The sequence below is a fragment of the Falco naumanni genome, chromosome 10 (assembly GCF_017639655.2).
Source record: "Falco naumanni isolate bFalNau1 chromosome 10, bFalNau1.pat, whole genome shotgun sequence".
In the NCBI taxonomy this organism is placed as follows: Eukaryota; Metazoa; Chordata; class Aves; order Falconiformes; family Falconidae; genus Falco; species Falco naumanni.
The window spans coordinates 2,992,094-3,010,099 of NC_054063.1; the positions used below are offsets into that span (position 1 = coordinate 2,992,094).

Sequence of the window (18,006 nt, forward strand, 5' to 3'; positions counted from 1 at the left end):
TGTTTTTTGTTTGTTTTCCTCCCACCCCCCCCCTTATTGCCAGTCCCCTAGAAATGGTTAGGGTGTTTAACCTGCAAAACACCTTGTGTTGGGCTTGCCTCCTGAAGACAAGCATTCTGAGTAAGGCTAGTCTTGGCAGCAAGCTGCCCTGCATGTGGAGTAGCAGTTGTTTTGTGAAAGTAGGAGTGCATCATTACGTTAAGATTTTGTCTCATGATGCTTGTAAGTTATGGGACCAGTGTCTTCGTTTTGAGATTAAGTCAATTTGTTTATCTCTTGCTCTAAAGCTGGATGTCTTGGGTATCCAGTGCCCCAGGGGTTTTCCCTATTAATGTTTTTTTGGAGTGAACAGGTGCTTTGAACAGACCTTTAAGGGGAAGAATTAGGTGAACTTAGCACCTTGGCAATCTTGTATTTTTATTGCACAGAATACTGTTTTTGGGATCTGTTAATTTACTTTTGAATAGCAGAGCGGAGTTACTCCTGATAAATGGGTAAGCATGGACAGGCTCTTGCTTCACTTATCCCTGCCAGGAAAGAACCGGAGCAGCCCATGAGCTCTTTAGCCCACAGAGTGGCGGTGTTGTAACGCGAGTCATCCCCGACAGGCCTTGTCGAGTGACGTCTTTCGGAGGTGACAAACACCGGTAGTAAAGCATGTCCTTAACCTTGGGAGGTGGGGGTCAGTTGACAGGTAGGTGTTGAGACAGTGATGACCCCTAATCCTTTGGAGATGTGATGTGCTCATAGAAAAGCAATTGTGCACACTCCATCTAAAGCATCAGTGTTAACTGTTAGGTACGCAGCATAGGCTTTCATGATTCGGATTCTTCAAGGTCAAACACATGAAAGCAGCTTAACCTACTTTTAGGTAAAGGAACAAAAGATCACAATGGTGCTCCTAGGAACAAATAGTCTGCCTTCAAATTACTTCCAGAGCTATCTTCACAATACAAGCAGACCTGCCTAGCTAATACAATTTGTTCCTATTTAGTGTGAACATTTTCTAGTTTATAAAGAAAATTACAAATCAGTTGATTATTTTTTTCTGAAATACAAGGAATAGTCTCACATAAGCAGTTAGCAACACATTATTGAGACTCAACATAGGTGCATAAAAATATCTGGGAATATGCTGCAGCTGCCAGCTTGCCTTATGAAATGGCAGAGAGGCGGTATGGATATAGGGAAAATATTTCACTTAGATTCATGATGGCTTTCATTTTTCAGAACCAAAATTAAATAGATACCTAGCTGTTAAATTAGTAAATAATAAAATGGCACTCAGTTATTCTAGTGTATCTTTTCATGTACCTGTGTTGAGGGGAAGGCTGTGGAAATGCTTCCTGTTGAGGGGTTTTTTGATAGTGTTATGGAAAAGATCTATAATCGCATCCAGTGCACTACCTTAGGGGTGCAGGAACACTTAATATAGTACAGGTTACTTTATCAGTCCTAAAATGACCAGAGAGGGGGGATTTGCTTGTGGGACACCTCGGCTTGGTATGGTGTTTGAGCTACAAAATCAGCATCTTCTTTCTAAAAAGTGTTTAGTGGTACTTTCCAGCAGAGTACACCAATATTTCTTGAGGCAGGTGAGTCTGCAAAAGAATCTGAAAACTTGCAAATTAGTGTCCTAACTTACTAATGAATTGGGTTATGATTTAAGCACTACTTCATATATCAGAAAGCTGGATTAATTGCAGCTGAAACTCTACTCAGCTTAACTCAGCTGAGCAAGTGTCCCTTTTTCAATAGCTGAACATGTTTTTTTGTTGGATTAAAAAGGCATGATGACATCTTCATAACACATGCTCTCCCAGTTATCTCTATGTTGGGGCTTGAAACACAGGTTGCCTAAGGACCTTATGACAGTTAATTTTCTAAGTATCTCCATATAACAGGGTAACAGTGCAAAAGCTGTGTAAGTGTGCAAAGGTTCTGTAACCCATATGTCCTGTGACCAGCCTCTTTAAGAACCTGTGATCACTGAACTTTAAAATGAGGCAGATTTAGACAAGCCCTATCAGCCCTTTAGTTGTTTCTAGAAAATCTTGGTTATTTTCTTTTTTTTTTTTTTTTTTTTTTTTTGTGTGTGTGTGTATGTATGTACTCGCTGCAACATTAGAAATGAGTGAAAAATCTTCCTGCAAGGCCTGACGAGTTATCTAAAAAGAGCTTTCAGTTTCTTCTTTGTCCTAGCTGGCATTACAGATAAGGTGAAATGTTGCTAAGAAGTTATGTGGCTGGTATTCACTACAACACAAAATTCTGTGGTTTCAGGCTCACTGTGTATCTTCTGTTTTACATCTTAAGCAGAACTAACTTAATCTGGTTTTGTTTGTTTTCAAGAACAAAAAATTTTCTGATCGTTCTGGTTTGGGATTAGAATTGCCCTGTAACGGTCAGCAGACTGAAGTCTTAAATTTTGTCAATCCTTTGTGCTGCTTTCTTTGGCGTATTCATTTAAGCATTGATTTTACCAACAGCGTAAATTTTATATAAGAGAATTACATGCCTAAATATAGCTGCCTGGTTTCGTGTTGGGTATCTTAAGCAGCCTGGTCTCTGGCTGTTCATGAAGTACTACCTCTATCTGAAGAACCTGAATTGGCTTGATATTTATGTGTGGACCTAAGTTTTAGGGGATTTATGCTGAGCAGTTCAGGCTCCTGTAGACATCTAATACAGATATTTGAAGTACCCTCTATAGTACTGGTGTCCCTTTCCTGTGATTTCTGGGAATAGAATTATTGATATGCAAATCACAGTGAGGTCCAATTTAATGTGACATGAAAGACTGCATCTAAATGATGTTGCCTTTTCTCATGCTGACAATCATTGTGTGGTGAAAAAGTATTCAGCTTCCCATCTTTTATTCCAATGTACAGGAACTTGGTCTCCTAACAAAAATCTAAGTCAGCCTAGATATCCTGTGCAGATGATACCTCAATTCTAATGTCTTTTACTGCATCTTATAGTTTAAACTTGCTTCTTAACTAAATAACTGTCTTTTATCTAAAACTTTCTTGACTGATTTTGCAATAAAATATTCTGAGTTATTCATCCTGTGGCATTTAAGTTTAGAAATGTACTTGGCAGAAATATTGAGATAACTGAGCAAGCAAAGGTTCTCCTGCTTATTTAGTTAACAGCTAGACATGATGATGTCTCTCTCGCTAATCTCACTTGTGGGTTTTTTGGGTGTTGGGTTTTTTTTCCCAAGAGACCTGTGTCATATTGTGAAAAAGGCATGAATATACCATCAGAATCTCACAGCATACATAAAAGTGCACGTTATTCTGATCAGTCTGGCATTAGCTGACAGATGGCACTGCCATCACACAGAATTCATCTGAAAAACGTGATTTTTTTCCTTTTTGTCACCACGTGCTGCAGGCATTTGATATCATGCAGAAGATGACCTTCAGACATCTTATTAATGTTGGTAGGAGTGTAGGAGCAAAAAGCTCTTCTGGCAGTTCTATCCTTCATGTTAGTCCTTGAAAAATTAATCTATTAATCAAAGATTTGCCGTAATTCACTCCGATTTCTTGGTATTAACTAGGCAATGAAATGGCACAAAAGGGCAATTTCTTCTTGAAGTAGACAGCTTTATTCTGTCCAATTTTCTTGATAAGGCATAAATTTCAGGGAGTACTGACTACCAACTTGTGCAAAAAAAGTGGCTGAGTTGGGAAGTTGCAGAGTTCTGAAGGGTCACGTAACTGAAGGGAAGGATATAACAGTCTTATGTGTCTTCTGCAAGGTTTTTCAAACATACCTACAGCCCACTCTTGTGCGTTGAAGTAAACTGTACTACAAGGAGTCTCAGACACAATAGACTAGCAGTGCTGGAAAAAGGGAGTTCTGAAAAAACAAGCTTCCTGAAAAACTTGGGTGATGAAAATTTGGAGGTCTGCACACTTTATAGATGGCAGGATGCTTTGAAATCATGAACACTTGGAAAATTGACCAACCAAGTAGTGATAATAGAAAGCCTGAAATAGTAGGAATGAAGTAGACCTTAATTAGCTCAAGATAAAGTCTTAAATCTGCCAGTGTTTTAGTAGCTACTCTGAAGTTAAATTTGACAATGGTGAAATCTCTGGTAAATATTTAACAAAGCCTTTTCAGGAAGATTGATTTTATTCCTGCTTGCCTGCACCTCATTATAGTGTTTAAAATGTCAGTAGCTTTTCTTTCAAAATTACCAGTGGAATATGGGAGAATATTGCATTTAAAACACTGGAAAGTACTGTTGTGACACAGTAAAGTTTTAATTTCTAGCACAATAAATGAGCTTTCTGCTATTGCTGTTCGGGGGAGAGGGGAAGAGTTTGCATTTGATTTACATAATCTTTCTTGGCTGACAAATGGATAAATAAATCTTTGATCATTAATCCTGTCTGATTTGCTAGAAGGTTTTCAGGGCCCAGAATCCTGGTTTGACAGGTTAGTGAGTAGATGTTAATCTGGGTTTCTTGATCAAGAATCTGCAGTTGTTCAGCTACCCCTTTTCTTCCCGACCTCCTCCAGGTTGAAGCTAATTAATTTTTGGCCAAAATTAAACTGCTTGGATTTGGTGACAGGAGGAGGGGAAGTGGGCATTTTGGTGGAGTCTGTTTAGTTGACTCCTGTCTGCCAGCTACAAAATAAAACCAGCAATCCAGACTGTACTCCTGCCCCTTTATCAGGCCACAAATCTCTATCCTTTACAGTTGTAAGTTGTGGTTCTATGCTGTATGTCTTTCTAGTTTTAATATATAACAAGTTTTGTGCAGCTACTGTTTTTGTGGGTATGTCCTGGCTTTTGTGGATTCATTTTTACCTGTGCTGGCTAACCATCAGTGTCTGATATTGCCAAAGAAGGGAAAGCTTTCAATTTAATATTTGCTTGAATTCTTCTTTTTTTTTTTCTCTGCATCTGCTTCAAAATAATCCCAACTGCTTTTCTTATGCTTCAAAGCATTGCTGTCTGGATAGCAAAATTTTAGGCTCTGAGGCAGATATGTGAAGATGCAAAGTTGGAGCAAGGGTGTTAGCTTTGTTTCTAATTGAAAAAGATGCTGTCTTGCTCTGGACCTATGTTAGGTTCTTTTGTTCTATCCTGCCCCTCCTTCTGTCCCCTTACTTTCTAAAAAATGTAAAGTCAGCAAATGTTTTGCATGGTGTAGAGGTCTCAGTTCCTACAGCTAACAAAGGCAGCCAGGCAGAGAAGAGAGATCACTGCTGATAAACAATGTAGAATGATCTCAGTGCCAGAGGATTTGAATCCTTGGTCAAATTTATCTTATATGTGGTATCTTTGATGGCTAATAAAGGGTACAACCATACTGTAGTTTGGGCATAATTAGTTAAAAAGGTCACTTAGCCGTGAGATACAAAGCATTGGGAAAGAAGGCTTAGATAGTTTTAATATCATGACTCAATGGGAGGGTTGTCCTGACAGTTTTGTCTGACCCTGCCCTCTGTGCAGTAAACGATCAAGTGTATCTTGCCATTGGATCTTGTTAAACAACTGTTGCGTTGTTTACTATCAAACTTGCTTAAATTGCTGTTTTATACCAATAAACATATTGCTGCCTCTCTGAGTGAAGTGTGTCACTTCATTCCATGACAAGTTTTTGATAAGATTATATCATATGGGTGCCATGATGAGTATGTTGGAGGCAATAAATGTCTGTTTAGTTTAGTGTTGTAATTTCTAATGCGTTCATATGGAAAAGGATTTTTCTTTGCTGTAATTGATTTGTCTGAATAGTGACACACTTAATGTGGAATGCATATGATAAGGAGACGGGAGGGAAAGCTGTTACTTTCCCAGAGCAAGCATGGTAGAAGTACCTGCTGCACAGATGAAAAGCTGATTCCTGTAATCTCATGCCTCCTTCTGGAAGAGAAAATGTAGGTGGCAGTGTGACAGTTCTTTGTCAAGAGCTGTTCAGCACAGCCAGCTCTCAAAATTGTAAGCACAAAATACTGATGGTATTGGGAAAGTAGTAAAACTTGCTTTGTTTGTTTGCCAGGATTTTTAGAGTAATGGCTTCTGTAGTACCCTTAGGAAGCTTTCATCAGGTATTAAATCATTTCAGGGAAAATGAAAATACTTGGTTACCTTTGGATAGTGTCTACAATGTGCAAGTCAAGCATCATTACTGTGATGGATAATCATATGGGAATGTCAATGATTTCAGAAGAATATCTCTAGGATGATAATGCCTTGAAAGGCATGACAGTACCAAAAGTTGTTTCTGAAATTTCAGGTCTAATCCAGTTTAAGTGGAACAAACAACCTGGAAGATTGCTTATGTATATCCTGCTTTTCCTGGTTTAGCACGTTTAAACTACTGGAATGGGTCATGAAGTTGCTTTCTACTTGGTTCAGATTTAAGCATAATTCTGAACAGATCTAGAATTCTGTGCTAACATCTGCCTGACTGCCTTTGAGGACCCACCAGTGCGTAAATATGAAAGTTGACTTTGTTCTGGAAAATCAGATGACTTAAGGAAGGCACACAGAAGGGCCATATTTATAGTGCAAATTTAAGGTAATATTTGACTCCTAAGATAATGATAGCCATTAAATGTTTTTGTTTCAACAGTCTGTCTCTGAAGGATTTTCTATTAACATTACCCTTCAAATAACAAAGACTAAAAATGGTTTGCATGAGAATTTTAGAATTTATTTTCCTATTGAGGTGCTTAAAATATGGATTTGAAAATCAGCTCTTGTGAAAGTTTTTAAGTTATGCATCTGGAAGGTGATACTTCCAGATATGATGTTGTCAAACACTTATTTTGTAGCTATTCAGTAATGTATTGAGAAACAAAAAGATTATACACAGGAAAAAACAGTAGCAGAAATATCTCTAAACACAGGCCTCAGAAATATCCCTGAAGATTGCATGTCTTGCTGTGAAAGCATCTTTACAAATTCTAAGACCTCATGTGTAGTAATACAGTGGCAACTTGAATCTATCAACAGCTGCCTGTTTCAGAACAGTGTTTGGTTCTTCTGTTGAGCTAATTCCTTTTACTTAATATGATCTCAAGAAGTGACCTGCTTTGATAAGATATGCTGGTTTTACATGCTAACAATGCATAGTTAGATGAAAATAAAACTAGGAAACGTTTTAGCCCCAAGGTGATCATCAGTTCCAATAAAACTAAGACTGTCTCCAACAGTTCAGTGTTCTTAGTCCTTGAGGAGGGTAAACCTCTGATTGGTCTTCTGCTATTGTCATTTGCTACAACTGTTGGGCTCTCTTAGAAGCTGGGTCTTTTCAATTATTTCTACTGTTAAACTTGTTCTTACTGATATATAGCACCAGTTTCACTTCCTTTCCCTCTGACAATGCATTTATATTTCAGGGAGTTGATTCACTTGCTCATTCACCTTTCTGAAGCTCTGCGTGAAGCACAACTTAAACTTGTACTGGTCATCCCTCCTGCAGTTGCAGCAGGGTGAGTATTCCTATTTAGATGGCAGGTTCTAGATGAGAAATACTTCCTTCTCTCATATACAATAAATCCAAAGCTTTGTTCATAGCTGTGCAGTTTAAATGAATAAGAAATGGTTTGAGTTTGATTGGTAGTCCAGTCTATGCATGTTGCACTGAATAGTAACTATGTGCATTCATATGTACCTCATAACTTCTGACGTCAAAATAACAGAGGGACCTCCTGTTGTGGTGCTAACCCAAAATGTCTGGTAAGAACTTTCAGGAGAGCAAGAGCAGAAACCGTTGTGGAGCTTAATGACTTGTTGCCAAGAAGTGAAAAGGATGTCATAAAGGTAGCATATAAAAAGGACTTTTTGAGCCTCTGAGCACAATTTCAGCTATGATAGATAATAGTTATTCTTTAAGTAAGAAAAACAGAGCTACAGGAAGGAATTACATCTATAGTAAAGCTGTGGGTTAAAAAAATTACTTGTTTTGACTTGATGGTTTGTATGTACAGAAAATGCATTCAGTAAGAGGATAATATTCAGAATTGTTAATGATTCTGTTTATTTGTGCAATTACTTGAATCTGATGGATGTACCAGTTTATATGCTCTTCTGGCTGAACAGCAGTAAACATCTCTTATTTTTCAGTTTTTATAGCTGAGAAATATTTACTGCCTAAGATTGTACTTGTTGAAAAAACAAAACCCATGTGGAAAATGAGAATATAATTTCATTATATACGGAAAGGATTTGAATCCTCTTTTTACATTTTTAGAAAAAGATTCTACATTGTCTTTAAGTAATGTATAGTAAAACTGAAAAATCTCTATAGTCTTCTGGAAAGAAAATGGCACTTTAGATTTTGCTATTTTAAGGAGATTGTGTCTAGTCCTTCCAGGTTTTGAATGATGAATCAGTGATTACATCCATGTGAGAGTCAGCAGACAGAACTGAAGACAAGGGTGGAAGGTGATTCAGAATACCAGCATAGTGGTGGGACTTCATTATTGTAACTTCAAATTGAAACGTGGGCTGTGCCAATGCTATACATATTTATTAGCAAGAGTTTTTCCAGTATCTGTCTGCCATTTGGTAACATTTGTTCACATTTGGATGCCCTTCCAGGTCAAAAAGATGCATGGTATCCTTGCACCATGAGCATAGCTATCTTTGTGGAAACGTGTTTATGATATACAGTAGTGCTACAGGGAATACATCATGCCTTTCAGAGAACTGCGGTGATAAGGGTTATTTTATCCCAAAACCTACCAGGTTCTCAGTCTCCGTATTCCACTCTCCCCTTTGCTTGCTTCTCAAAGGTAATGAAAGTTCCTGTTACGTTGTGAATAGGCCAAATGTTAAAGTTATGTACATGTCATGGTTAATGGCCTTTTACTGTCAGAGTGAGAAGCTCCAGATCCCTGCTAGTTGTTTTTAAGAGATTTGGTGGGGACTATTGTCACACGGGACTGCAGAATAATGCAGCATAACCTGTTGTACAGGATTACATACATGGAACAGTCTTCATAAAGTAGTTGAATATGTTGCAGTAGGTTCTGCTGACTGCGGAATAGGTGACAGATGAGACACACGTGCTAATCCTGTGTCGTGCTTTGCTCCTTATCTCTGAAATTTGCCTAATGAAATAGGTACTTTGTTCTGGTTATGCAGATATTTTTGGCTTACTGTGCTTGACTTGCTGGTAATGATAAGTGGGGAAGACTCATAATATATAGTTGGCAACACAAGATTATTTTTTTTTCTAAGCTCCCTTTTTCCTTCAGGATGTTCAGCAACCTTATGCCTGCACATGAAAGTTCAGTAATATAAGTCAATCTTTTTATTATTAGGTATTTTTCAGGTGAGAGTTAATAGACAGTTAAAGAAAAAATATTACAATGTCTTATTTTTCTCACTTCGGGCTGTATAACAGTATAGACAGGCTCACAGCCACTGCAGTTTGACAGTTTAACAGCACAGTTTCAGGATGGTGTTGTACAACCTCCTGAATTTCTTGTAGGCTGTCACAGTCTTTCAGTGTACATTCCTTTTCAGGGCACCAAAAAGGCTGAGACAATGGAATGCTTGAGTATTTGAGCAGGCTTGTAAATGTCTCTTCTGCAGCCGGACTTTTCTCTGCAATGGTCACAAGTTTTTGCTGAATTTTGTGGGAAGGTCTGATAGCACGAGGGGGAAACAAAGCATATCTGCCTGCAGATATCTATGCAGAGCTCACCTCTTCTGTGGGTTAGTGATGTAACCCCATCCAAACCAATTCCTGAATACAGGATATGTGCTTTCTGCCATCTGAAGACTGGAGGGCCAGAATAATATCTACCTGTAACTGATTTTGGTTTATTTTCTGTAAAGCTATGTACTTCAGGATGGTTTTTGTGCTTTATATTTTCATCTATTACATGGTATAACTTTTATATCCTTAAATTGAAGTAGCTAGTTTAACACAATAATCCCTTTGCTTCCATGTTTGGCTGGCCATCAGATTTTGATAGGCAGAGAGGGAGGAGCAATGTGTTGAAGATTATTGCAAAAGCAGACAAAATAAATGCCATGTAAATTGGTAACGTAGACAGTCCTGTAAAATAATACTTGTGCAGAGCCCTTTCTTTAGGACTGAAGGGTTCTGACAGCCTAGCTTCATCCCTGTCACTCTAGCCCCTCTGTTTCTACTTCAGTTCTGGTGGTTTTTGCAGTATGTTTTGTGAGATTCTCTTTGTGGAACAGTACTGATTTGTAGTGCATTATGGCATTAAGAGAGTAGATCCAAGTCTCAGAACGACACTAGACTGTTGTTTCTTGTTCTCTAGATGTGGTGTGGCTTGTGCCTTTTTCCTCCCTGTGCTGTGTGTTTTCCATGGTCTCCCTGTGTAAGAGTATGCACCCTATAATCCTGAGGCAGTTTGGCATCCTGCAACACCCAAAATCTTGTAGTGCACAAAAAGGAATGCACTAAGTGGAGTCAAGAATTTATTGTTTGCCCACTTAATATTTTAATCGTCTGATAGTCCAAATTACCTAGTTAATACAGAAAAGCCTCATGAAGATTATAGCTAGAATTGTTATGCAGAGCCTTCCCACTTCCTACTGCTTTGCTATGGTGTTATGCTTACCTTTCCATTGTTCCTTGTGGGTCCTGAGGTTGACACTCAGTATTCCTTGAGCACAACGATGAGTCATCGGCATGATGAGGTCTTTCTCAGGAGCAGTGTGATATTCATGCTGGAGGTTTTTTTCTTAGTCAGAATTTGGATTTCATTTGGGGCTATTTCCCATGTTTCTTACCACAGCCTGCTTTCTCTCCTTTGGCTGTCAGCTGAAGGTTAAAGTTTGTTCAAACCCCTCAGGTCAGTCAGACCTTTTCCATATGTGGTATTCCCAGAGCTAGAGGCAGTAGTCACTTGACCACCATGCAATTATTTGAATGGAGGTTCAGGCCATAAGATGCAGAGGATTTTAATCAGCACTGTTTCTCAGGATGAGGCATCACGTGTTGCAAGTTATCAGAGCTGCAGGGCAGGGTATGCTGTTCCTTCCTGTCAAGGATGTCTTTGTGTGGCTGTTGAGAGCGACTTTTGTGGTTGGTAATACTTGATTCTTATGAAGCCAGCTTGTTCTGTCAAGAGAAGGTTGAGAGTCATCCAGATATGCTTGCGAATATAAACACTTGGGAGCTTCTTCTGATGCATGGATTTCTTTGCTGATAAAACTTTATACTATAGGGAAGGTTCCAGGAACCGAACTGTGCTTTTGGCTATGGACCCCTGAAATGCTGGCATGGGTCTCAGTAAGCCAGTGTTACATGCCTTGTTTTATTAGCTCATTGCACCACAGAGCAATAACTGCAATACTTCTTTAAAAATAAAGACATGGAAACTTAAGTCCTTAAATTCCTGGCTCACAAGATAACAGTCTGTGAATGTTGCAGAGCTTAATACTCTCATTTCTTGCAGATTTCTCTGGAAAATTGTGGGCTGGTATGCCTTAGTGTCACATGGATGTTCGATGGTGATAAATACTCTGAGATTGTTATGCTTTAGTTAAGTAAAAAAATAATGAGAAATTACTATGTCTTCTCTCCTGTCTGTCACTTATTCCAGTCTTTCATGCTGCCCTCTTATGATCTACATTTCATCCCAGTTGATAGTTCCTTTTTAAAGCAATCTTCTGTTGCTATTAATTGTGGTCTATTACAGATAAAGCAAAGGAGAACACTTCAAAACTTTTTTCTAAAATGCTTTATCAGTCACTTCATCACATGGATGCTTTTTAAAATGCTAATGCATGCTCTGGTAGAATTTAAGTAATTGCTGTAAACACTGTTGTTAAAATGCGTTTGCTCCTTTTGGTGGTAGGAACAAAGTGGAGATTAGTACAAACTTTTAAGATTCCTGTTCATCGGGATGCCTGTTGGCATTACCACATTCAATCTTATAGCCAGAAGGACCTAAATCTGTGCTTTTGATTTTTGGATTTTTTTTAATACATAGTCATATGGGGTTTACAGTGTAGTTTTTCTAAATCCCAAAACAGGAGTTGAAGCCACTGTAACGCCTCTGGATTTTTAAACACATTTTGCCTTGGCTGGAATTTGCTTTAAGCCAGTTATATCTTTCAGGAGTATTTTGCAGCCTACCACCACACTGAGGTTTGGACCTTCTGTTGTCGTTGCTTCTCCTGCTGCTGTCCAGCATAATGACAGAGTAGTGGGTTCACAGTTCCAAAACCTTTCTGAACTGGGATTTGAAGATGCCCTGTTAGAGCTGGGAAGAGCTGCCTGTCTAAAATGCAATTTTAAACCTGAAATACAATGTGCCTGTCCCTAAATGGCCTTATCTGTAGCGGGGTAGTGAAGTATTTGTGTTTTCCAGCTGTGGGAGATAACACCTGCAGTTTATATGAAAGAATCAGAAAGTTTCATTCCTCTGAACAAGTTATTCTGTTTCTTTATGCATTTTTAAAGTTTCTGGGATTTATTCATGAACCTTAGTGCCCAGGAGAATGCATTAGTCACATTCTTCTCACTGTTACATAAGCCACCTGTCTGTGTATTCCATGTATGTCTCCTATTCCATTAACTAGAAAAAAAACACTTGTTGAGTAAATAGGTAGCTGAAAGTACACTCATAAGTTAGGGAAATATCCTAAAACATTCACAATGTCCATGTACGCTTTAAAGCTAAGAAGGACATTGGATTTAGTGATATCAGTGTTAAAATTGTTTTGATTGTTATCATTTATATTTTGGGTTCAATCAATTTAGGTTGAGAAACAATAAGCAAAAACACCACTGGGTGTGCGGAGAACTCAATTACTTCCATCACATGCACACCTGAGTCCTAAAAGCAGCGTCTTTTATCCCCGGATCTTGACCAGTCTCTTCTTGCCGGATGTTCGTCCTGCTCTTTCCCCACTGGATCGTTAGGGTACACCTTCTCCTCCTATTTGCTCTCCTTTGGTGCTTTTCAAATCTCAAGGTCTTTGTCTCCTTCAGTGGGCCTTCCCTCGTGTGGTTTCGCTTTCCTTGTGTCCTTTTGGCGGGCTTTTCCAGGCAGCGATTGCCTCAGGGGAAGGGGAAGCCATCACATTGTCTTAAAGGAGAGCCACACGTGCCCACTCACCACAACTGTGATACAGGTCCCAGATTTACACAGGGTACAACAATTACACTTACCACAGTACATTCTATTTTTGACATGAATCATGACTGCGTTTATCACATCAGTAAGCAGAATCCTGAAATTTCCTTTCTGCCTTACCTGACTTTTTAGACAGTAGCTGTACTTTGAAAAATTTTGGTTTATAGTATAACAAGGCTTCGGCTGAAAAGTGCTTCCCATTGTGTATTAAGTATCTCGTGTCTTAACTCACTTTGGGTTTTAACACTTGCACGTGGTTGAAAGTGTCCTTTAATGCATCTTATATTCTTTATTTGTTGGAATCCCTGTCAACTGTTAATCAAAAATACAGCAAAAGGCATGGAAATAAGCACCATCAAGAACCAAATAATATTTTAGAGTTCAGCAGCTGGCAAAAGATGATAAAGGAGACATGAGTTTTATGTGGAATACCCTAATCAGCTGGGATGCTAGGAGCTGAAACATAGTTCCTTTTGTGTTCTACCCTGATTAAAATTTAAACAGAGAGCATAGTTAAATGTAAGCAGTTTACTTAGCAATTCGTAATTTAGACTCCTTTGATATGCATTAAGATCAAAGCAGTCTGGCAACAAATGCTATCTGAAAGGAGACACTTTTAAGAGCTAAAAATACTGGTTTGTTTAGGGGAAAACAGTCTGGAAAATACAGCGTTGCACATGAGATCAAGTGCATGATGCAGGAAGGAAACATATTGGGTCATCTGTTTAACTTTTCAAATTAAGCTCTTGCAAAAAAACCTGAGTGAGACTGATCCTCTAGCTGAATAACTACGCCCTACAACTAAATGATCTAGTGAAGCCTTTGGTTTCTTTGGGTTTTTTTGTTTTCTTGGGAAATGTTCTGGGCTAAAAAAATACTTCACTTGATATTTTTCTTTTTTAATCCAGACATTTTATATATTCCTTTAAAGCATTTTTCTAATGTATCAGTTTACAGCATTGACCAGAGACAGTTGCACTGACATAATCAAGGGGTGGGAATGTGTGTGGAGGCGGATCAGGAGGCAGCAACCTCTAGCAAGCTTTCCTGTCACAGAGAATGCATGTGGAGCTACCATGGTGGCAAACAGATTGAGATAGTATTTCTATCCACCTGATGTCCAGGAATTGCATGATTTTCCTGCAGACCTAAGTGGTTTGCAGGAGAGGAACAGCAGGAGCCAAAGCTATGCTCTAAAAAGTGTATGTACTGTGATTCTCCTTTGGGACAGGAGACTTGTGGTTGTGTATCTTGAAGAGAGGTGCTAGGATTGCTGTGTTATATAAATGGTTGCTAGAGCAGATGGTTTGCTGAAGACTTCCATGCTGTCTTTCAACACGTCTCAAAATGTTAGTGTTACTGCTTTTAACATGCATGGATATGGATGCATGTATAAACTCTGTGAGTACCATTTCTAAACCAGTAAATGGATAGCCAGGCATATTCTACTCATTGGTGACAGTGGGTAGCTCCATTTGTGCTGACTAATCCTGGCCTTGATTAAATTCCTGGCTTAAATATGTGCACTTCAGCAATTATTGTATTGCAGAAATCATGCTGGTGAAAGCTGTGTGGATGTTTTTATACTGGTATCATAAGCCTTTTCCCGAATAGGGTAGCTGTGCTGGAGTGTGAACTACCTTTATGCCTAAATACACTGTTGGGAGGAAAACAAAAAGGCAAAAAAAACCACCAAACCAGCAAGTGGGACTTGAAATTTGGTTGCACCTGTTCTCTTAAGTCTGTAAATCACAGGGATTGAGTTGGTTATTTCATTTGTTTGCCTGTGCTTCCATGCTTTATAGTGTGTCAGGGATGCTTTTTCAAAGGCAAAAAAGTGAAGCTTTGAATTTGAGTAGTAACTCTTTCCTGTCTGCAGGTAGATTGAATTTAATCTGACTAGATTAATACATATTTTGTCTGGGGTCAGCAACCATTTTAACCATGGTGTTTCCCCATTACAGTGAAGAAAGCAATGAGTAAAGAAAATTCTTAAGTTTATTTGGATGAGGTATCACACAGTCACAGAATAGTCAGGTTTGGAAGAGACCACTGGAGATCATCTAGTCCAAGCCCCTGCTAAAGAGGTTCTCCTAGAGCAGGTTGCACAGAATCACATCCAGGTGGGTTTTGAATATCTCCACAGAAGGAGACTCCACAGCTTCTCTGGGCAGCCTGTCCCAGCGCTCTGTCACCCTCAAGGTAAAGAAGTTCTTCCTCATATTCAGAAGGAACTTCTTCTGTTTCAGTTTGTGCCCATTTCCCCTTGTCCTGTCGTTGGGCACCGCTGAAAAGAGCCTGGCCACATCTTGATGCTCACCCTTAAGCTATTTGTAGACGCTGATAAGATCTCATTTCAGTCTTCTTCAGGCTAACAGGCCCAACTCTCTCAGACTTTCCTCATACAGGAGATGCTCCATCTGCTTATCATCTCTGTAGCCTTCTACTGGCCCCCCTGCAGTAGTTCCCTGTCTCACTTGAACTGGGGAGCCCAGAACTGGACACAGCACTCCAGATGTGGCCTCCGCAGGGCAGAGTAGAGGGAGAGGGTCACCTCCCTTGGTCTGCTGCACATGGTCCTCCTAATGTACCCCAGGATCCCTTGGCTTGGCCATGAGGGCACACTGCTGCCCATGGGCAACTTGCTACAGGCCTCCAGCTTGACTCTGTGCTGCTGATCACCACTCTGAGCTCTGCCATTCAGCCACTTCTCAGTCCGTGTCACTGTACCCTCATCTGTTCCATGCTTCCTGAGTTTACGTATTAGGATGTTATAGGAGACTGTGTCAAAAGCCTGCTGAGGTCAAAGTAGACAACATCCACCACTGTCCCCTTGTCTACCTAGCCAGTTATTCTGTCATAGAAGGCTCTCGGGTTCATCAGGCACTATTTCCCCTTGATGAATCCATGTTGACTGTTCCTGATTACCTTCTTTTTCTCCACACACTTTGAGATGACCTCCAGGATGAACTGTTCCATCACCTTTCCAGGGATGGAGGTGAGACTGACCTGCCTGTAGTTTCCTGGGTCCTCCTCCTTGCCCTTTTTGAAGATTGGAGTGACACTGGCTTTTCTTCTGTCCTCAGGCATCTCTTCTGTTCTCCATGACCATTAAAAGATGGAGACTGGCTTGGCAATAACATCTGCCAGCTCCTGCAGCACTTGGGGGTGCATCCCATTGGGGCCTGTGGATTTCTGGGTTCAGGTTTGCTGAAGTGATCTCTAACCTAATCCTTTCTCCAGACTCTCTCTTGCCTCCAGGGTCTGGGAAACCAGAGGGCTAGCCTTAGCAGTGATGGCTGAAGCCAAGAAGGCATTCAGTAACTCTACTTTCTCCATGTCCTTTGTCATCAGTGCACCCACCTCATTCAGCAGCAGGTCCACATTTTCCCTAGTCATCCTTTTCCTGCTGATACAATTGAAGAAGCCCTTCTTGTTGACCTTGACATCCCTCACCAGATTTGATTCCAAACAGACTTTAGCGTTCCTCATTGCCTCCCTGCATGTTCTGACCATACCCCTATATTCCCCTTAAGTGTACTGTCCCTTTTTCTACATCCTGTTAGTTTCTTTCTTCTGTTTGAGGTTTGCCAGAAGCTCCTTGTTCAACCATGCAGGCCTCCTGCCTGCTTTGCTTGGTTTCCTACTCCTGGGAATGCACATAGATTGAGGTTGGAGGAAGTGATGCTTGAATACTAGCCAGCTGTCTTGGACCCCCTACCTTCTAGAGTCCTAACCCATGGGATTTTTCCAAGTAGGTTGTTGAAGAGGCCAAAGTTAGCTCTCCTGAAGTCCAGGGTTGCATTCCTACCTGTTGCTCTGCTTCCTTCATGCAGGGTCCTGAACTCCACCATCTCATGGTCACGGCAGCCAAGGCTGCCCCCAACACCTTCATATCCTCAATAGCTTTTCTTTGTGAAGACAAGGTCAAAGAGCACACCTCACCTCCTTGGCTTCTCCACCATCTGTGTCAAAAAGTTATCGTCAGTGCTCTCCAGGAATTCATTAGAAAGAGCATCACTAACACTTTTGTTCCCTGCTGTCCTGAGAAAGAGCAAAGGCAGACAAAAATCTCTCAGGAGCTGTAGATAAGGTGTTGTCTTCACAGGGATTCTGGATCTAGCCGTGGCAGCGTAACCATGGCTTTTCTGGTATTTGTAGCTTCTTACAGACAGAAGACATATGGTGTGACTGTGTTAAGGACCAGCTTGGTATATGCAGGTTTATTAAAAGTTGTCAATTTTGCTAAACGTGGTGTTAAATAACTCTGTATATACAGACAGGTTGTTAGTGGTCACTGTTCTTGGGCTTTTATTGTTCCCTGAAGTATAATCCTTTGTGCAAAGTAGCAATAAGAGAATAGCGTTGGGTGTGTCGCTCCATAATACAGCACTGCCCTTTACTTGCATTTTGATGGTTACGATATGGACCAAGCAGTTTGTCCTGTGTGATAGCTATCCTTTTAAAACATCTGTCTTTGGTTACAAGAGAGTAAACCACTCCTTAAATAGCAGATGATTCTTTATTTCTTCAAGTTGTATCGAATCTGTAAATGAGAAAAAGTAAAATCTGGAGTAAACTCAGTTGTCGAGATGAGCAGGTCTGGTGTCAGCACAATCAGCAGCAGAGTGCTCCAGTGTGGTGCACAGGGTGATACCCAAACCAGAGGAAGCTCAGGGGAGCCAAGAGTGCTGGCAGGAACCCGCAGCTCACACCACAGCAGCCGAGGAGAGCTGGGCTAGGCCAGGAGCATGGTGGCCAAGCCCCTGGGCAGCATGAGTGGCCTGGGAGGACAAACAGGGCCTGGCACAGCAGTTTGTATGGAAGGTGCACAGGAAGGGAGCAGTGGTATCCACCTGGTAGAAAGCTGGGACATCTCTAAGCTCTGCACGCACCCCG

General features: G+C 40.3%; 1 protein-coding gene across 9 annotated transcripts in view; it reads left to right on the forward strand.

Annotated features, from left to right (window-relative positions):
• Window positions 1-18,006, forward strand: part of CHID1 (chitinase domain containing 1) — a 128,027-nt gene that overhangs the window by 16,803 nt on the left and 93,218 nt on the right. For 8 of the 9 annotated variants that reach the window (XM_040609191.1, XM_040609194.1, XM_040609189.1 and 5 more), the window contains one exon: window positions 7,375-7,467. The exons of the other annotated variant lie outside the window; for it this stretch is intronic. In XM_040609191.1, the coding sequence (XP_040465125.1) occupies window positions 7,375-7,467 (93 nt within the window). The remainder of the gene's footprint in view (window positions 1-7,374; window positions 7,468-18,006) is intronic. 9 annotated transcript variants of the gene reach the window in all.